This window comes from Hyalella azteca, unplaced genomic scaffold (assembly GCF_000764305.2).
Source record: "Hyalella azteca isolate HAZT.00-mixed unplaced genomic scaffold, Hazt_2.0.2 contig1851, whole genome shotgun sequence".
In the NCBI taxonomy this organism is placed as follows: domain Eukaryota; kingdom Metazoa; phylum Arthropoda; class Malacostraca; order Amphipoda; family Hyalellidae; genus Hyalella; species Hyalella azteca.
This window is the reverse complement of record NW_025932148.1, coordinates 84505-107536: the sequence shown is the minus strand read 5'-3', so window position 1 is coordinate 107536 and position 23032 is coordinate 84505. Positions and strand designations below refer to the sequence as shown.

Below are 23032 nucleotides of genomic sequence, written 5' to 3'. Positions count from 1 at the left end.
AATCACTTTTCCTGTTAAGTTTGTGTACTTACATACATTAAAATACGATTTTTCAAGTGTACGAATATTTATTTCCCCCCACTGTAATGTAAGAAATATTTGTGAGATTTAAAGGCTATCTATGCAGAAATGGACCATATTATATCTCAATAATGACTCGATTGATCCACACTTGACTACATCACAACCATTGTAAGGATTTATTCAACGTCAAATTTAATTTCCGCTTGATAGTTCTTTTATATTAAACAATATATTTCACGTTTTCATGCACTCGAAAGGTAAACAGATGGTATTCAAAGTTTTCACCTAGGAATGCCCATTTGTTTGCTTATAAATTAGTTCATCTAAAGAAATATTTAAGAATAATTACAAACTAAGCAATTAGTTAACAAATGAGGAAGAAAACGAAATCGTTGTACTTAAATTTCATGAACAATTTTGTAGTCGGTCTAACTTGATTTAATTCACTGGCATAACAATTAGGCCAGAAGAGGGAATTTTAAAACCATTATTGATTTGATGACTTCAGGAAATTTATTCCGGATTTGTTTAATTTAGATGACACGCGCTTTCTGCATTAGGCAAACATTACGTGCCCAATCATCGTGATCGTGAAACTACAATTACTACATGAATACCATCACATACATACTGCTGACTTCATCCCAAGTGGCGAAATATGGCATTATTCTGGGGATAATGTATAGAATACACTTTTAAGGGTCTCTTTTTTTTTGTTGTAGCAAATTCAGTTTATTCTCTATATGAAGAACAAAAAAATTCCTCGATATACAACGCTTCGAATATTGCTACCATAGTGTATAGATCCCGGCACGTGACTGTCTGTGGCCCTTATGCGGTACGTAAGCACAGTAGAAGTAATATGTAAGGATGGAATTACTTAGAGCCCGGGAACACGACCCAGAGCTTTGATTGCATCAATCATGAGTTCACTTCTCAAGCACACAACGTAAACTCTATGTTATTCACGAATTAACTTTTCTTCTTGAGCCGATTATATCCAAGTCAACGGGTCGTATTTAACATTGATGAAAACAACAGGATTTTCGAATTATTGTAAACTGTGCAATTAAAAATTCAGGCTAAAATTTTTTGTTACTCTCAGAAAAATGTTGAGGAACCAATTTAAGAAGCAAAGGAGATTAGAAAACATACTATCGATGCTCTCGAATAATTTTGATAGGGATTGAATATTTATATCCTGATACTGTTTAGAATATTTTCCAAGAAACTTAAATTAATTAATCGATCTAGCAGAGCATGGCGGGTGCGGCTCCCTCATCAAATGTAGGTTTGATAACTAAGCCTGTTTGAATGACTGGAAACTGCCTGTGACAAAGAGCTGAATTTTTTATTTATTTTTGCAAAAACCTATGCGGTATCTTGAACTGCTTTAATAGCTCTAGGTATTTATATAGGATCCTCTATATTTCTACATATGAGCTGAATAAAACAGTGTTATACGATGTGTAGATTCTCAGGAAAGTCAAGCACACACCTTTCTGTCGCTAAATCGGTAAAAACATTCTCCCTATGAGAGAAAATTCATGATCTTGGGAAATAACCTAACGTGCTTCTAAGCTCCGGTCTACTATTATAAAGATGGAGGGGTCAAGAATTGATAGAAAAACTGCATGTAAATGCAACTTTTCTATCCAGTTTGGCAAATATGTTTGGAAATAACTAATAAATGTAAATAAATTACTTTTACGAAGATTACGGCTTCAGCGAACAATTTAAATTTGATTGCAAAAATTTACCGACCAGTTTTTTCTGGATGGCTTTGTAAAAAAAATTCACTTCAGTTCCAAACATCATTATCGAGTTGTATCGTGTGTAACTATACAATAAAACACACATGCAGCAGCTCTGCTTTGCCCATCAACTAAGCAATTACTTTCGGTTTATAACGTTAACTTATCCGCTGATTCGGCTTAATTGTGTGCGACGATTTACGCTTTGCAATCATTTACGAGAATGATTGCAATTACATGTAATGTAGGCGATAATATACGACCCGCGGAATAATTCTGGATGAATGCAATAGCCTTCAATTTGTAAGCTAATTGTTATGCATGGGGTGGCCGGCTAACTGCCCGGCGCCTGACATGCGACGATACGACCGAGTTTCTGGCTATAATAATTCTCGATTAATCGTCGACTGTGATTTTCAGTTAATATCAAAATTACTTAGATTATTTCTATATTATTATAATTAACTGTACAATTATATTATTCGTAGAATTAATATTGTCATCATAATCTTTATATATTTGAAAAGAATATATTATTATGTTATATTATATTATATTATATTATATTATATTATATTATATTATATACAACGCTATTATTATATATTATTATATATCATATTATGGTGTGGTCAAGTATTTTAATTTATATTGCTAATACTGAACATCGTTGGCTATTTTTTGTTCGCTAATTTGGTATTTAAACACAGCTGTTTTTTTAACAAAGCTGATGTCAGGCCAGATAATTAATTGATGTAAATTTCAGGTACAAATAATATGATTTAGATGACTTTGGTTGATCAAAATACAGGTTATATTACGGAAGTAATTTTAATTTATTAACGACGTTTAGCAAGTACCAACATGCATTTTTAATTTATAAGAAGGATTGACTACCCTAATTTGGTATTTATTGAACGTTAAAGATTTCTAATTAGACTTCTAATCAATAAATGTTTATTGGGGTTTTAAAATGTCCTTCAAATATTTATTCCTAAACACGCGCAGCGTTTCTTTGTGTGAGTTAATGATAAACATACAACGAAGAACACGTACCGAGAACACCACAGTATAATTTATCCCAACATCTCTAATAAAAAAATTATCAAGTGATATTCTACAACGAGAAATTCCAGTCTAGGCGACGTTCAAGAAATTTATTCTCTGGCTCCACGCTCATGTCTAGAACTTTGCCAACTCGTGATGGCACCAAGTTTAAACCTGAACTCTGTTACAACTTTAGCTTCGGCACTCTGCATTCACTTGAGGATGCTGCCACGACTAGCTAAATTATATCAAGACCTTAGATTAGCTATCATTTTAAATTATATCACATGTCTATCACAGATCCTTTAACAAATTCATACGATTAGAAGGTCCAGTGTTGGTTAATCGGGAATCAAAAGCTGCGTTGGATAACTATTCGTATCTGTCATACCGGTTTAACTTTTGCCGTTATCTCGGATGGCTTCATTAGGATGGCGAAAATCGTCCTGACTTCTTCTCCCGCTGTGATAGAGCTTGTTCTCGTTTTTAATGCTGCCAGAATGACGTGAACATTTTTGCTCCTCTATAAACACCGTAAATTACTTCTATCCACTGCAGTGGATAGAAGTAATGGATAACAATTATGTAGTAACTACTGCTTGCTTTTCTGTTTGCAATATCGCGCTCGGATCTTCTCCTTATCATCATATCCTCACGTTTCAGATTTTCAATTCACTTTGGATCTTTTTCTCCTTTAAAATCAGTCTTAATCTACCTAGAACAGGCAAAGAGGAGCTTCTTAGGCATTGCGTCTTAAAAGCAATTCTAAAAAATCTAACTAAAACTCTAATGATTTTCCACCAGGTTTGTTCCACCGGGCCATCCTGATGTCAGGCTCAGCTCTGAGCTCCTGGGCTGAGGTCCAAGATGGCATCTCCGTAACAGCTCGCCTGGCGCGGGCGTTGAACTGCTCCCTACCCTCAGATCTGAGGGATCAGCACCCAGAGACCATCGTGTGTCTCAGGAACTTGTCCGCCCAGACGCTCGTCAACGCGCCGCTCCCCAAATACAAGTTTGCTTCACTCTTCGGCCCCAGCGTCGACGGTGTCGTCGTAACCGCTGACTACAGGATCAGACTTGCAAGGGTGAGAGGGTTGATGAGTGGCGTTAAGGTTTGAAGTTGTGTTACTGCGATGATAAGACAATAATGATAGGGCGAGTAGATATTGCTTAAGGGTGAGTGCAGAGCTCAGCTAATGTTGCAGAGTGGGAGGGAGCGTTGGGTGAAAAAAGAAGAGATGGGGCGTGAGATTTGAGTGAACAATAATGGTGATAACGATGAGTTGGGAAGAATGAGTGAAGGTATATATATAAGAATAGCAATTGTATTAGGAATGATAAAGTGCCTTCGTGTTTGTCATATGAAAATAATTACGAATTAAAAAAAATTAAGAGAGAGAAACCTCAACGTCATGTAGAGCCATCAGATAAGAGAGCATCTAATAATACTTAGATTGGCATTCTATATGAGCGAGAGATCATGGGCCCATTTTAACGTAAAAAATCAATGTGTATGCAATATGCATAGTAACAAAAAATTACTATAGAAACAGAAACTATATACTGTGATTGTCTAATTAATTCCAGCTCTCTTGTTTACGAGAATTGGGCTTAGTTATCGTGTTTGATTTTTTTGCGCTAGCAATAGCAATGCAGGGCACTTTTGTAGTCAGATCCTAATTAATGCTAATTGGCGTCTAATTGAATAATATTTAATGGTGTAAGTACTTATATCATTAGTCTGCTTATATCGCAAGTTCACAAGGAATTTAAAAGCAAAGAAAACGCCAAGAAAATTTACCATATCGATATTGAAAACGTTTCGGAGTCCAGCTCCATCATCAGTTCTGAACTGATGATGGAGCTGGACTCCGAAACGTTTTCAATATCGATATGGTAAATTTAATGGTGTCCTATGCCTGCTGAAGGACGACTCGGAAGTGGCATCTACAGGCAATATCCTATTGGCCGCACAAACAAGCTTCACGTACATAAAGAAGTGTACTCGACAGCTCAACATTTATTACGAGGTTGTATCTGAAATTCTGTATGAATAATACCGTATTCCGAATATGACGACAGTAGCAAATGCTCGTTTTTGAAATTGCATAATCGAAGCTCCTCGATCAATTGAATTCAATGAATTCATTAAAATTCTGAATGAGAACAATTGTTGATGTGAAACTAATGTGGTTTTGAGTGGCACAATTAAGAAATTGAATCTTTTCGCATCCTATGAAATAATTACCATTATCAGGTCAGTCATACTGCCATGAGTACTGAAATTAATTATTTGTCTACAAGAGCATTGAAATAACGCCAAGTAAGGGATGAAATAATACTGCGAGTGGGGTAAAAAATTCACTTTGGAACATTCATAAAGATAATTATAGCCATTTTCTCTTTAGGACGCAATAACATATTGAATTAGGAGCTAAATGTTAATTTATATTCATGATTTGTAGTGCATGTTTTCATTATTTTAGGTGGGAAATTTTATATTCATATAAAATAGGTGGGAAATTGATGGAGGTTTCAAGTATAATACGTAATATTGATTCTCGTTGAGGCTGCATTTGAAACTAGAAGAAAAAATAAATGGCTTGCATTTTTAACGTACGGCCATACTCATTTATCGATCTATAGATAAAGTTTATGAATATTCCTTCTAACTGGCGCAAAAATGGGCAAAATAGGTTAAAATTATGTATTTAAATTGTGTGCGTATTCACGATTTGTATCAGCCGGAAAATTGACTGCAATGCATGAAAACTGTTGAACAACAAAACGCTGATCGTTAGTATAAAAAAAATTCATTTGCATATGGGTAAAATATAGGAGTTTCAACGAATGAAGTGCCAGTTGATAGCGGATATACCATCTCGTACATTATTATGAAAGCTCAAAAAGCTCTAGGAAGTCTCATACCGGTATCTTCTCCGTAGTTTCTGTGAATCTCGTTAACTGCAATTCCGTAACCAAGTTTACTGCTGAGCGAAGTGCCAGTCAACGTCACGTCAGATGCCGGTATCGCGCAGCATGGGAGGCTCGATAGCGTACACGCTCGGCCGAGGTTTATGGTCTCAATGACAGATTTATTCATCAAATATCAATGATGATCTGATTAAAAATTATTATATCTGTTAAATTTAATTTGAGATACTTCGAAAATAAATAATATGTTGACTGGCAAACTCATCCGCTCGCACATTTTATTATTTTAATTCTGTTTTGCTTGCATTGCTAATAATTCATTGGTATAAATTTCTCCGAATGAAAGCCTTGAATTTATTTAGATCAATTGAAATTTTGTTTATACATTAATTTAAGCACAAATTTAAATAAATATATTGTTATCAATCGACTCATTTCCACCTGAATTAGCAAATTGTGTACTTGTATAATGGTTTGGGTTCTACATTTTTAGTCAACGATATTTACTTTTGAACGTTCATTCCGCATACTGTACATCATTGGTTGTAAGTATTCGCGAAAATTAATGTTACGATAGAATAATCGAGAATTACATTAACCCATTAGCCTAAAAAATGCTTTCGATAACATGATATTTCTACGCCGAAACTGCCGCTACGAAGCACGCGAAAATAGCATTATTAATCGACGTCGTTCAAAGTAACGAATTATTGCGGCAGCTTGGCGTTGCTCTAGAGCCACCATTTCAGTCCTGTGGGTTTGCTCCCAAATTTCTCAGCTTCTCGATATTGCCGCATGCAAAATTTATGGCCTTACTTCGCCGAATTTGAGCTATCAACTTGGTCAATTTAATTCTAAGTTCCCGTCCAAGTTGCCTTCGCCAAACCGCCGAGAAAATCCTTCGCGCCTAAAATTTTGGAGGCGGATCGAATTGGCAACTCCTGATGACATAAGTTCAGGCTTGGCACGTCTTGACGCAAGTTAGGACTTGGCAAGTCATGTCATGAATTAGGCCTTGACATGTCATGATATGGATAGGCCATGGCATGCATGCCCATTAGGTAGGACTTGACAAATCTCAGCGCGAGTTAGAACACGTCGAGCCTCTGACATAAATTTTGGGTTAGCATGTCGTGACATTTAAGGACTTGACATGACTTGATTGTTTAGGACGTACTTGAATGTTGACTTGTGACTAAATGTTCTACTTGACTTGTGTTATGATTGTTCTTGAATGAATTAAGGACGTGATTGCTGTTTCGATTATTACAAGAACAAATTATGTAACAAGAAAAATTATAAATTATATTACACAAGGAAATATTGGCAGGTATTGAACCCAGTGCTGGGGTCTGGGCATATTTTGACGGACGCGCGAACACGACGAAAGAAGAACATTGCATTATAAAGTTGCTGTAGCAGCAAAATTTGCCTAATAAAAAACTGTCACGAATGCAGCTTCATCTTCGTCAACTGTTGTTGCAACAGCTCGCAGTATCAGCTACGTCGCAAAAATTTACGGTTGCAGTGCTGCTAGGTTAACTACATTCACAGGAGAATTTTAAGCCTGTCAACAGCAGTCGCAGCAGCAATATTGTTAACCTCATCAGCAGTTGTCGCTTCAGCAATCTCGGCAACGTCAGCAATAAGAACTGATATGCTTTCTTTCTGTAGCCTATCTTCTTCGGAGACAGCGAAAATATCTCAGAGAGACGACGAAAGTCGGGTATTTTTTCTCATTGAAGACTATGAAGCACATCGTTCGCTCCATCCTTGCTGATGAGTTGCTCAAAATAAACAAGCTTCTATTCTACTTGTTTTGTTAAGATGGAAAATAAACTCGTCGTCTCACACTCAACTTCTTCCGTTAACAAGAAAACTTCTTGGCACGGTGACCAGACTTCGAGTTCAGTGGTCGTGGCCAAGGAGAGATCAATACTCTTGGCAAAGGTTTTCACATTATCATTTTTAGGTAATTTTCAGGTTATATTGTTCCAGTATCGTAAGAAAAATGAGTGTTACTTAAGTGTCTTGCAGCATGATAGGAGAGATTCATTGTCTTTGAATGTATCTTAAAGTTCCGTGCAGATTTTTTCACGACATGCATCGTAAATTACATCAACCCAGTCAAAAATCTAGGAAACTCCACAAGATGCTGTTTATGAGCATTTTCACGATCGCTATACACACAAAATTTAGATGGGGAAATAGTTGTTCTTGAAATACTTTCCGTGAAAAGTTTCGAAGAAGGCTTGATGTTAATATCATATGCTACGCGAAAGAATCTTTTGCACAAGTAAAACTGCGTAATCCAATGAAAACAAAGTAACTCAGATCGCAAGTTAAGAATGAAATAATTTCAGAGAATTAAATTTTATAATATTAAATTTTCCTCCAATTTTCAAGCTACTCTGATATTATTTTACCATCAAGGAGCTGAACTCTGACAATAACCAAAGTCTTGGTGTAATTAAGTAGGCTAAGTAGCGTATATTATATAAACTCTTAAACCAATTCACTTCTCATTCTAACAACAGTGACTCAAAATTATTCAATGTCATTCGGTTCAATTTTGATTTTAACGATGGTTTCCCACTCAAGGGACTGTTCTCACTTCATTCATTATAAACCAAATGAAATCTGAAAAAATCAGATTTTATTCAGAATATTCATGTGTTATTCACGCATTTCTTAATTTAAGTAGTTTCCAATTAAAGTTGTGGTATTGGTGCATTTATAGATTCGATTGTCAGTTGACTCAGAATCCAATTTTAGTTTTGATTGCAAAATTTTACAATCGATTTCCAATTTATTTCCAGTTATATTTTCTGTTGGTGTTTTATGCTGGAACTGCGGTAAAACGAACGTTTCAAACATTGATTAAGAGTTATTATTTATATTGTTGGGATCACCGGGACACACCAACTCAGTTTGCGCGATCGCACCGCCAATTATTGAAGGATGAATAAAACCATAAACAAAAACTGTGATAATCAAACTTCAAATTCAAATAAATGCGAAAATATATGCTGCACCGTTCGTTCGCTTTTGTTCTTATCACATTGACATGATTTCTGGTTTCAACTTCGGAGCCAAAACAATGTCAATGTAACAGGCTTGGCTAAGCGAGGTGACGTTTTTCAAAGGTGACTCGGAATCGAGGCTAGCAAAATCTAACTAGCAATCGAATCGAAGTTAGCAATACCAAATATTGCATAACATTCCCTATCAATCTTTTCTAATTAATGATCAATCAGTCAATTAATTATTCAGTCAGTCGATCTTTATGTAAACTATTCACTTAACTATACTTTAAATAATTTAATAACACGTAAATATTATTATTTCTTCTAACCTTCATTGAATTATTAAAATAACCATTATTACCCGTCTGTATTGAAGAATTGGCTTCTCTCAATCGCCTTTAGTATTCGAATTAAAAAAATCAACCTATAAATTTTCTGAATGACTTTCAAGATCAAATATGATCACTTCTGGTGATAAATTCTCTGTTTATCGAGTTGAGAGCTAACAAATGAACAAACTAATAGCAATAATTTGTCAAAGCTTGTCAAATTCAAGTATTAAAATAGGCCTGGTCCGATAACAAATCATTTTTAAATCTCAAATGAAAAGCTGTTGCTTATGAAGACGATAGTTAACGAAATTAAATTGATTTAATTTATAGCTGAAAACGAAGGGTAGCGAAAATAATTACCACTTGTGCGATTATTACGTGAATTTGACAATTTGAAGCAAAATTGCTTGAATTTTTGTCTTTGTTTTTATTACTAATGCGCAGTACGGTAAGCGGTCATAATTTGATTTATAATTGTTGGCCTTTTGCACTTAATTATTATCCAGAAAAATTAGTCAACTGAATCGGGAATAAGAGCTTAAAAATATTCCACCTGTAAATACGACTACGAGATGACTTTAATTGAAAATGGTTGATATCTGGAATGATAATAAATAAATCGATTATAAACCATGAAAGCGAGAGGCAAGCAAGAACATTTTTATCTGCTTGACTAACTGGGGACATATGTTCCATCACAACTTTTTCAGGCACACCGTAGGGGCCTAAATACACGTGGCAGCTAATTTTTCACGTGACTCCTGGGTTTAGCATGAAGGTATAACCGTCAGTGATTAGTAGAGGGCCGGGGTTACAAACTCGAAACCATTTTGGTCGTACGGTCCCTAATTAAAGACTGATGTACGTTAGTTAAGTTCTACACTGCCTCCGCCGCAGCTCTAGTAGAGGGACAACGTGCCTATGCCGACGTCTTAGAGGCGGAAAATATTTTTGCAAGATGCTTCCCAGTTTGACAGTGGACTAAGGCAGAGGCCACGATATAAAAAAATAAAAACGAGTTCGAAACTCCGTCAAAAGCTTTTCTTGCAATTAATACGGCCGCTACGTGTACTTAATTAATAGATCGCAACTTGGACTTTCGATATTACGGCCTAAGTATCGATGGTACGGCCCTAGTACACTTTCAGACTCCAAAGTATTTCGCACGATCTCACCCGCAAATATTCTGTCAACTGATGGGCATCTTTGATTTGTCACGATTGTTTCTTAGAAATTAATCAACTCAAACAACAATCCACTGGAAAAAGTATAGTGTGTTCAAAATTTCTCAGATGTTCTTTGAATGGACACATGGATTCGTAGAGTTCAGATTGACAACAATTCATATTTATTTATAATTGAGCAAAATTATATCTTGCCACCAATCTCTGCGTACAAAAGAATGGTTTACATGTATTTTTTTGTGATTCTCGCCTGTTTATGCTTATACAACATTTCTAAAGGCTAAAGTCACTTCTAGGTTCCAACGTTTCTTGGAGAAGTGTAAATTATTTCCTTGCAGCTATTTTATCTTAAATGTTTAATTATCTTCCTGATCCACTAAGCTTCAATCGTGATCATTCCTTTCATCGTTTTACAATATAAGGCGATGGAATGAAGAAACAACATCTTTTCTCATTAGTTATCCCAACACAAAGATATCTATTGCAAATAAAAAAGGGTTATCCTTCTACTTATACTTTTCTAACGCTAAGCTTTAAAGCTACTAACTTTATAAAGGAAACATTTCTAAGAGAACTTGTAGCGTGAATTCATTTACTTGTTTTTCCGTTATTTTCTGAAGAAAAAATCATTATTTTGTTTAATACTTTGCAGACTTCAAATATATATAGTACGTCTTATTTATGTATTTCAGTGGCTATAATGCTCAATTTAGCAATTATGTTTCCTACGCTTCTCATGCACTTTTTCCTCAGTTTTACGAACATTATAACGCACTAATATATTTGAATATGTTCTATGTAATCTTTCACCAAAAAACTTTATTCTTGTTGCCCGAAAGTGTAAAGCTAGAAAGTGATCTCTCAATGTTGTTTTTATTCTCTTTAACTCATCTAAAGCCAAAAATTCACTGCATGATTCTCATCACTCCATGTTTATCATATCATTTCTTGAAAATAAAGCGTCCTAAATCTTAAAGCTAATGAACTATAAAATCTCTACGTGTATATTTTGATATGGTTTACAGGAACTGAAAGACAGAAACCTGTCCGAGTCTTCATATATTTTAATTTGGTTTACAGGACCTGAAAGACGGTAACCTGTCAGTGCCTACATGAACCGCATAGATCTCTACCTATTTATTTTGATTCCCAATACAGGAACTGAAAGACAGAAACCTGTCCGTAATCTTGGGAGTGACAGAGGGCGACGCTTATCCGGAGCTGACGCAGCATCAAGCCACCGAGGGACTCAACATGAAGGAGCGCAACAGGATCTTCAGGACGTTCGTGCGCAACTCCTACGACCACCATCTGCAAGAGATTTATTTGGCCATGTGCAAGGAGTACACGGACTGGGGAAATCCTTCTCATCATCCCATCGAGGTTCGGAAACACTGAGTTAAATTTCCTCTAATAAAGGAGGCACAGAATAATATTCAAGTAGCCTTTCCCATCGTCATTTCATGACAAGGAAAAATTGAGTTTACCTTGTTCGTTATATCCTGGGCAAGGATGAATGGCATCAATCTTCATAGTTTTGGCCTTTGATAGTTTGGTTACCTTCCCTTCATTCCTTTGTGGCTTGGGATGGTTAAAGCTACCTTCCATCATTAATCCGTAGCATGGGATCACTGAAATAAACTTTTCCATCATCCGTTCACGATATATAATAATCGAGTTGACCGTATCCTGTATCTTTCCAGTCATGGGATGAGTGAAGAAATAATTTCAGTTGTCCATCCATTCGTCGCATGGAATGGTTGAGTAAACTTTTCCCCTCATCCAACCATGTTACTGAATTGTTGAGCTGGCCTTTCAATCGAGGCATTAAATAGTTGAGTTAGTCTTTCCCATCATTCAATCGAGTCTCTGAATAGTCGATATAACTTTTCACATCATGAAATTGTTTTTTTAATTACGTAGCAAATTCCGTTGTATAATTTTTCTTTAGGCTCAGCATTGTAATTCTCCTCCATACGGCAATTTCCTTGCCCTAGTTAATTACCGTTTTGCATATACCCGTGTTGCATATTCAGAGTCACTTCCTCGATAAAATATTCCCTGCTAATAGTTAAATTTCTCAAATAAATTTCACAATTCGCACATGTCCGTGGTTTTCATTCTAATTAAGGCAGATGCCGTGATTTTTTCGCCAGGTGCGCGATCTTGCGGTCGAGGCTCTCAGCGACGGTGGATTTGTTGCTCCCATGACACGCACGGCAGCCGTGCTGAGCCAGCGTGCCGACACCTACGTCTACGTCTACGCTCACCACGACGCAGATCATCAGGTATTTCTTACGCAGGATATGAAATGCTCCTTATAATCCTTGAGAGAATATAATATTTCACCCGCACCACACAGGTACTTCCGTAGTTTTGGGTTCACCGGGCCCCCCTTGCACTGCAGGGGGCTTATGTTCCCTGTCCCCCGGCCATCAAGTTACTCACTTCCCTACCACTTCAGTAAGTTACTGCCCTCCTCCTCAGTACTGCAACGAGTTCCCCGTAAGTCAGTATTCCCCAAATCCCTACACCGGGAGTTCTTCATGTCAATTTTCAAACCCCAATCAGTTCCCGAGCCCCACGAATTGCGGTGGTGGGAGCCTTTCCCTCCAGCGCAGCAGTGGAACATCTGCTCCGCAACGTTCTGCCACCCTCAACAGAAGTGGAGGACCAAATTCGGTTTGTCTCGTCAATTCACGAAAGCCGACACCGCCGCCCAGAGATTCGTCTTCATCTTCTGTGAACGCTGGCTCCACTTTTGCCACGTTGCCCCGACAATCGTCTTTGGATTCTAGCTCTCATACTGTATTATTGCCTAGGCTTTAATCAATAGTAGCGTTTAATTCCCTATGTGAATATCAAATAATTTTTATCTATCTGATGAAAACTTGTTAAAATAAGAATTAAGGTCTCGCGGCGCTAATGCAAAATCGAGTCATTGGAAAAATTGGACAGAAGTAAAATTTTTCCCCATCTTTAGAGAAATCGTGTGCATTACCTCATTTAGTTTCTCAAAAAGACGATTACGAATGAGTTTACAGAGATGGAAACTCTAATAAAAATATAACTCAGTACTCACTGCAGTGGAGTGACGGAGAGCGCATTTTTTCGTCGACGAAAGCGTGAAGTCACGGACGGACGGACAGACGGACAGACAGACAGACAGACAGACGGGCATGGCGAGCACAATAGAGCATTTTTTCTATAAAGAGAAAATGCGCTAAAAATAAGGGCAAATAGATTTCATCCCTATCAGTTGAAGGATTTACTACCAGTTGTGGTAATTTACCGCAAATTCATCCTAAATTTCATGCCCCATAAAATATATTTCACTGTTACGGTAAATTCTATCGCTTCGCAATAATTGTTCTCCCTTCTTAAGATTCTATCCTGCCCTAATTGTAAATCAATAGATTTTTTGAAGCGCTGAAAACTAAATCCACCATTTGCTGGGGATTTTATATGTTCTCTCATTACAACATGTACCTAATTCCAACTGGTTAGGAATAATCTAAATTTAATTTTTTTTAAGACAAACTCTTATCGAAATAAAACCGAGAACCATTTCAGCCATATACTTTACTTAATTTTATCCCTGCATCCAATTTCATGCTATTTCACCATGATTATTATTCTGAAAATTCAATTAATGCTTCTACCACGTGGCTTTTCATGGTAATGGCATACTTTATAAGCATATTATTTTATAATTGGAAATTACCATAGCTCTCTAAAACTATCTCGGCAAAACAATTCCTAAAATAGATAGTAATTGAAGCTCGTAACGGATGTCGATTATAATCATGAATAATGAGGTTAAGCCTCATTAATGAAATTAATTATTATAGATATATCAGGTTTGATCTAAATCATACTGCTAAGCTAGAGAAAATTAAATAAATTTCGAATAAATTTCAGTGCATAATTTGCTGTAACATTGTTCGAATGTTCCACAAACGTCGTTCCGTACAAGATAATTAACGATTAGTATGATTATTCCGGACAAAGGAATCAAGAGAGTTGACAAGGAAAAAATTAGTTGGATATATGATTATTCTCAGCAATTACTTTGCATATTCTATAGATGTGCTTATTGTATATATTGTCTTTTTCTACAAATTTAGTTACTTAATAAATTTTTTAATTGAATACATGATAATTGAATACATGAATTTTTAATTGAATACACACATTCGCAAAATATATTGGTCTGGAATGCCATGGCCAGCGAATAAATGCAATTTTTGAGTCAGGGTTGAAAATTGTAAACACGGTGCCAGCTCCCTTCCCCACCGGTACAAACTTTCAAATTAGCTCCGTATAAGATTATTGAAAGGTGAACCAGCTCGTATATGAGGGTCGTGAAAGCTTACCTCGCATCCTACGTACATAATTTGCCGGTAACGACTTCGAATATGACTCATCTCCTGAAAAGTTTGTTGTTATTAGTTCTAATACAAATGGTCCGCGATAGAGATAAAAAGTCTTGGAATTTTCAAGAATGTTTCAAAATCAGCAAGTGTTTCTATTTGATTCGCCATGATGACTCACGAAAAGACATATTGTAACTGTAACTATTATCATAAGTCATGACTGAAATTGTAATTGCATCTGACAAATTGGTTGAAACAAGAGGGTAAATTGTTAGTGGTAAAATTAGTATCGCACATTTTTCAACACAATCTAGTGAAAGAAAAACATGCGCCAAATACCGCATTAAAAAAAAATAAATCAATAAATGTACTTTCCCTAAAAAGTGCTATCCCATATATCCAATATAGTTCAGGAACGTGGATAGCTTACACCTTTTTCTACTTAACTCTACTTCAGATAAATTTCAAAATAATTTTTTCACGTCACAGGTTTAAGGAAGCTATCATGCTACTATGGATATAAGCTACTATCCATAGTAGCTTATATCCTACTACTATCATGCTACTCTCAAAAGGCGTCTATGGAGTCATATTTCAGACACGCACGTCTTATCATCTGTGAACAGATATGCTTCACGAAAACTAATAAAAAGCGTAAAATGTTTAGCTATTGAAATTATTCATCACTTCATTACTTCGAAAACGCTTCTAAACCTTTAGATCCGTGAAGTCGGGTATATACCCTGCATAAAAAAAGTACAGATATGTCCATCTATAAGAATGAATAATCGTCCCCTCATTAAAAGTGAAGTGAATTGTTGTGAATTTTTACTAATGCTATTTAATTCAAAGAAATTTATTATATCTTTATCTTGCCAGTAGCAAGAATAAACTCAAACCTGCACTGACTAAATAAATGAGTTGTTTATTTCGTTAATAAATCATTGTTAAAGGTTTTACTCATGTTATTGAAGCAGAAGGGCGTTTCTAGAGGCTTCAATTTCCAATTTTAGTGTAAATTTTCCCCTTGAACTCATGTTTAAAGTGAATACAAGTATTCTATCTCTTTGAATTACCCAGCTAATGGGCATTTCGTTTAAAACCAGTTAAACTACAATGGCGTTGCAAATGCATTAAAAAGCGTATCCATAAAAGATAAGTTCGAGGAAGTTAATGATGACTCGATCGTAAAGTCGGGAATGAATTTTATCAAATGTTTCGCGTAAATAGTTTAGTAGAAGTAATCTATGTTAGTGTCAAGCCTTTATTGCTTGAGTCGGTCCATTTTTATCTATGGTAGTTTTAAGAATCGATGTATAAAACTTTTTAAATCATTTTAATTGTTGGTTGAGGAATAACTGAGAATTGAATAGGAGTTTAAGCCAAATAAAATCTTGTAATCTATATTGATCCAGATGCAGCATAGAATTTTCCAGAATCAGTATAGAACTTATAGAATAATTCTACAACTTCGATGCTCAAATGAATTTCGGTTACATAGATAGATATTCCATGAATTCAAAAATAGATTTTCCAACAGAAATTTCTATTGGAAACATCAGAGTTGAAGTGAAGGTGCGATGATGAATGAAGAATCAATCGATGATGGCAGCCGTGATTTCTCTATACATTTTCAATTCAGTAAGGAAATGTAAAGCTTTCATTAGAAACAATTCAACTTGGGCACTAATAAAGTTGTAATGAGCCAGACGTGGCGATCTTATTTGTTAAACGAAAATTCGGAAATGAAATCAAAGTCTTGATAGCTTGGCATGGTCTTATGATGCCTAGTTTTTTAACAAGTAATGCTCTGAAATATTCGGCGGAACTCTACCAAGAAATAATTTTTTAATATTTAGTTCATCGGCAAAATGTAAAATTCTATGGAAAACGTAATTATTTCCCTTCCAGTTACATACTTAAAATCTGCGGCAAATTAGCCGAGGCTTTAAAATGATCTGTGGTTACATAATTATTTTTTTAATTAAAAAAGTTTATTTTCATTTACCCTACTAGTCAAAACTAACTCAATGTGTATATAAGACTTTAAATACATTTTTGTAAATAGGCGGTTTCTTGTGTGAATATTTTGTCATTATAAAAAAGGAAATAAATACGCAAAAATGATTTAGTTGTCATCATTATTTTATAAATGCAGGAAGTCTGCCTTCACATGCATGTTATATTTTAGAGTGCGGGTTTGCTATAAATTTGATTCTAGAATATTATTTACGATGCACGGTTACTGCGGATGCGTGCGATAATTTTAATTGAAATCCAAGTCTACCGTGACTGCATGAGAGTTATGATTTCGAGGCTTGTTTTCATGATAAGAAAAACGTATTTAACTTACGCCGCCACAGCGCTGCGACTGCCGTTTAGCGCATGTGCGCCGTGTGGCTTCTTTAGAAAAGCCACGGAACCATCAGAACGAGTCAACATCTGTTTGGGTGATTTTAATAAAAAATATCTCTACCTATTGAGAATCCAACCCACTGCAAAATGCGTGCCCAAAATGTCAGTGCGTGCCTCTGCGTGCAAGGTTTCAAATTAGTTGACATTCGTCGCCTATGATCTGATTCAAAAAGTGGGCTGTAAAGTGAATGAGAACAAACAGTTCATGATTTTGTCCTTAGCTGAAAAGTTCCCTGCTGCCTCATGAAGTAAGTATTCAACACGAAATGTCTAATCAGGTTTTCTACTCGGGCGGCAAGCTTCTTTGCAGCCTTGCATGAAAGAGATTTTATCTCGTAAATCGCTATAATAAAGTTAATATTCACGTTTGCCGTCAATTTTAAGTTAGAATTTTGGTTAAAACACCCGTTGTCTGTGAATTAGTTGAATAATTTCAATGTGATGCACGTTTAATATGGATGCGTGTTAAAATTCTTTTTAGAATCTCCGTTCGTAGTGAATATGTGTTATATATATGGTTAAATTTCCAGTAATTTTTCCAAAATTTTAGGCATAATGCGTACTTAATGAGGAAGCGGGTTAAAATTTTATTTTGAATACGTTTTCATTCTCCATTTGGATAAGAATGCAATTTAACTACATAGTTTCTAATTAATTGACTGGCATCCTTCGAGTTTATAGAAGTAACGGGAATTTTAAAGTAAGTGATTCCGTGTCGTATAAAAAAATTAATGTTAAAAAGATGAATTTTATTGAGACTATAATATTTTTAAAAATCCTTTAAAACAATTATATTGAATCGTTTTCTGTAGTCATTCTGCATTAGAAATTAAAGTCAACATAAAAAGGCTACACGAAATCATTGAAAATAAATTATATCGGTGGAGCTAAAATATGACTGCATTCAACGAGAATAGTTTAATTCGGCGCCGGCAGCTATACTCTAATAAAACTTAAATTGAAGATCATCAAGTTTGTCAAATTAAAACATGAAAGTTAATCACATGCTACATACTATTCTGTACAATCTAACGAACAAAATCGCTTCCATTCCACCCTAATACAGGGGGAAGGGAAGGGGTGTTTCATTAAATACATTGCTTCTTGCATTGCCCGATTCTACCTCTACATTCTACCCTATTCACCAGTACTAAATTTTCTTCTCTATTCCTGGTAATTAACATCCATCGAATACACCAGTGCAAAATATTCTGTCACATAACCCAGTACCGAGCGTTCTCTCATATAACGCAATCATTCAAACATCTCATAATGATTCAAACATCTCACAATGATTCAAACATCTCAGAATGATTCAAACATCTCAGAATGTCTCAGAATCGTTCAAACATCTCACAATGATTCGAACAACTCACATTCATTATCATGCATTTTCTAATATTCACCATTACCCATTACCATATATACACCAGCACCAACCATTCCTCCCGCAAATATCAGTCCTCAATTTTCTCCCACAACAATCACAGACAACAGCCTAGTGGATCTACAAGGGCCAATTTTAATGCATGGGCTTGATTTGTCTAAGCAATTTCAACACGGTGTGGTTTAAATGTGGTGGCTGATTCTTCCTCCTGGCTAATAATATTATCATTCTGAATTATTGGCGGTAATGCAATTCAGGGCGAGACCCACTTGGATTCAATTTCCGCCCGCACACGGGTATAGATTATATACTGGTCAAGGACTACTACACACAGGACATGCATAGCCTATGTCCAGCCTCTGCTAGCAGAGGCGATCGCCTACACTATGAAAATGCTGGTGTTTTAGTTCTACAAGGGCCAATTTTAATGCATGGGCTTGATTTGTGTAAGCAATTTCAACACGGTGTGGTTTAAATGTGGTGGCTGATTCTTCCTCCTAACTAATAATATTATCATTCTGAATTATTGGCGGTAATGCAATTCAGGGCGAGACCCACTTGAATTCAATTTGCGCCCGCAGGCGGGTATACGTTATATGCTGGTATATAATTTGATAACGACTTGTCATTTCACCATATGTCTCTAGTAAGTTCCGTTCAGCGAACTGCTTTGCACGGGTCTATAAAATTCTGCCAATTAACTACGGAACCTATACAAGTAAAACTAACGTCTAAATTGCAGTTGTAATTTGTCTTCTTTCAAACATGCTCTATGGCAACTTAAAAAGTTTATCTTCTTAAAATAATAGTAAACAATTCATAACTCTACTTCGATTTCACTCCGGCAACAAACCTGACGTTGCAAAGAAAGACACCTAATCACGGGAAACAAGCAAAGCAGACTTACGAATCACTCGGCATCGGAGTGTATTAGACGCTTCATTTAAACGCGCAAATTCTCTAGGTACGGCTCGGTGTTGAAGCCTGAACGGCGAATCTAATTATGCTTCTACCGCCTGTTAAGGGGTTCACAGTTTAACCTAATTCCTAATTAGGCGACTGTGAACAATACTCAATTTTCAGTTCCACAATTCAATCCAGCTATCTTAATAAATTAGAAAATTAATAAGCTGAAGCACACGAACACGAGAGGCTAAAATAGCACGCTAATGCCAACATATACCTCAGGTTACAAAATTTTCATTACCATCAAAATTTTGAAAGCTCAACTGTGTGTTCTTGAATCATCAGTTGAATGCTGTCAAGCCGGTGTCGGGTTTCCCAACGAACTTAGTTTATGAAGCTTCAAACACTGCACAGTCATATAAAAAACTTTTGTTTCTAGCAATGTTCAGAATTAAAACGTTCAGCCTTTAAACTGGTAATTAATTTCAAATCATATACTTCACTTCTCATTACACGATTATAAGGCGAGAGTTGCAACCGTTAGGAGTCCGAAAGAACGGGAATAATTATTGCTCATAAGGCTAAATTTGGGCTTTACTCTCTACCGCCTGACACGAGTAACCGGAGCAATATTGTCACAAGCCTACTTCTCAAAAAGGATACCGTACGTCCTAATGAGCGCAAAATGACTTGCACTGATGGTTGCTGCCACGTACGACAACTTTAAAATGTTCTCTGTTTCCTACAAACGTCCTCAGGTTGCTACACTCAACAGTTTACGTATAATTTAAGTTAAATGTTATGATCCTGGAGAGTGACATGCGGCTGTAGATCGAGGGTAGAAGCTTGTCGTGAGAGGGGCTCGTGAACGAGAATAATGAAATTTGAAGGCAAAATCTACCCTTAAAGTCATCTGTTTAGGTTAAAAGGCTAAATCTGCCATCGAAAAGAGGAGGAATGGACCTGCATGCCATGTGTGAAGCTCGAGGCCGGGCAAGTATATAATTAGTGCCTTGAAGGCTAGGTCTGACCCTAATGCTTAGGAGTTTCCTTCGCCTTCTGGCGACAGGTAATGAACTCCAATGGCTGAGCTCTCTAACTTCCGATTAATTGCGAGCTTAGGTGGAAATGGAGTCGATCGTATGTTTAAATTTTCCCATCTTTCGCGAAAAAATTTTCATGTCATGAATTTTTATATCAAGCTAACCTGCATTTAGAGCCCATATAAATCTATTCCACATTAATAAAAACGCACTCATTATTTCGATTGCATTGCAATGAATGCAGCTTGAATTGCAATTTCAGTGTACTGCACAATTGCTGATGTTCTAGCAAATAAACTATAAGGCACCATGCAGGTGTTAAACACGGCAACGGCGCCATACAAACTTGTGGTCTACGCAGAGATGCATTGGAGCGGGATAATGGTAAACAACAAGTGCTGCTAGAACATCGAAAGCAGGATGAATTATTGATACGCAAGGTAAAACTTTTGCGAGTGCTGCAGCATCACGGCCAGATACAACAGAAAAAACGTATGTAACATCTAGTGGCGAATCTACTGCAGCATCCATTGCAGAATCTAGTGAGGTATTCAGTGCCACATTGATTGCAGTGTCTAGTGTAGCATCTACTTCGATATCTAATGCGGCATCTAATGTTATGAGCTATGAAGGGAATCTAAATATGTTTCTTTTATTGTCACCGCTAATCCACTTCAACTTGCCAGATTTCGCATCGCGCGATATTGACAAAGGTTCGGTCATGCGATTTGCCTTAATGCTCCTGCACACACCTTCAAATTGCCATGAATCTTACACCATGACAAGAATTTCCATGCATATGCAAACTCCTGCAAAATATCTTGTTACTTATACACACTCATTTAAATGCTTGTAGACATTTGAATACTCTTATAAAATGCCTATGTAGATACTCTGAAAGATACACCAAGTAACTATTCCCACCAATTAAAGAACTTTAATCCTGATTACTCCGTCTTCGTTGATGGGTGAGGCAGAAAGAATTTTTCAAAAGCCCAAAAATTTCTAGCAAATGGGACAAGCTCAAGCTAGCGAATGTCTCCGTAAGCCAATTCAGAATCGGGGTTTGTATTTCACTCGTCGCATTTCCGGGAGTAATTTCTTGACGAGTCCAATAGCAGATCTAGAGAGGAAGTTAATCTCACAAAAAGTTGTTCAATTTTCTCGAGATGTGGAGTTAAATTCACTTCGTGGAATTACCCTCTAGCCTGCCGAGGGGCATAGTCAGCCCTATAGGCCTAAGAGTCAGTGCATTTGTTCTACTAATTGACTATTAGAGCACAAATCGCGAGCAAGCATTTGGTTAAACGCTCTGGGAAACCGTGTCTAGAATTATCGGTGTGCAGATCGGTAGCCAACCAATGATATTTTGGGCGCCTGAGAATTCGTCTCCAGATGATAATACTGCCGAAAATTATAGGCGACTGAGCGGAGGCCACCGCAGGGACAACGATGGGCACCCAAAGACAAGGGCTGAGATTATCAGTAGGGTGATTTCGAGCCATCCAGAAGCAAACAAAAATTTAGGTACTAAACAACCATCGCTCTTCTAATGACCTGGATTTTTCACAAATTCCTATCGAGCTCCGAAAATGTTCTCCAGTATCTTTTGATTTCGATCTCGGCTGTGTCTTAAGAATGCTATTTCATCGGCGCTCTTTCCAAAGCTAAGATGTGTTGAGAGAGCAACGATTTGCGACACTCGAAAGACGAGGTTGTCTCGCAGATTGAAATTCACCTTCAACTATGAAGATTAAAGTCTCCAAGCTTCTCAAACCGATGGCCAAAATTTATACATATTTAAACTTGGATGAATATTTTATGTCCAAAATAATTTTTACGTTTCGCTAATTTGATTACCGACGTGTAATTTATGATTTCATATCACTGGTTCGGATGAGAGACATTATGACACCATGGATTAGAATACAATCAATATTATTTACCGCGAATTGACGACATATTCAATGAAATTCTATGCTCCAGAGATGAGTCAGCATGAAATTTGAAAATATACATAAGCACAAAACTAATATTCCGGTAGAAAATATTTTATACCTATTCAGTGCTATTGGTTGATGTTTTAACTCCCTACTCTGCCCTGCTTCCATCGTACATAACTTGACCGAGTAGAACGTTTTGGACACGATAAGAAAAAATTCCTGGTGATTAACAAATTGAAAGTTTTGAATATGAGGCAAGGGACAAATATTGGCCGGTCTGCTTATTTCTGTTATCGATGAGAAATGTCGTTTAGGTTTTTTAATTCAAACTTCCAGTTTTGATAATGATAATTAGTAAGTTTTGAGTCCCAAGGGATTACTGCATCATACCTCTGATTAAGCTCAGGAACATATAATTTAATAGCTCAACTCAACAGCCACCGGCTCAAGTCATCCCTCGAGGAGGCTTAAGCTGGCTCAAGGGAGACCTGGCTAGAGCCGGCAGCATCGCTGAGTGAGAGGCTCTCATTGAGAAAGCATTTTGCAGGAATTAACATGAAAAAACATCATAATAAAAGTATCATGGAGATGATATTATAAAGAAGGTAGCATGGAGAGAAAACAGCGAAAATGGCTACGCGAAAAATGCATCACGAAGGAT

The 23032-nt window shown here is 36.5% G+C and overlaps 1 protein-coding gene across 1 annotated transcript; it reads left to right on the top strand.

Moving 5' to 3' along the window:
• Nucleotides 1-3629: 3629 nt before the first annotated feature.
• On the top strand, nucleotides 3630-22889 carry LOC108665151 (neuroligin-1-like; the record flags this gene model as incomplete). Its single annotated transcript, XM_018151877.1, has 5 exons — nucleotides 3630-3910; nucleotides 11460-11684; nucleotides 12458-12589; nucleotides 12789-12983; nucleotides 22809-22889. Coding segments are annotated over 5 exons (914 nt in total), but the record flags the coding sequence as incomplete, so codon positions are not given.
• Between the last annotated feature and the right edge of the window lie 143 nt (nucleotides 22890-23032).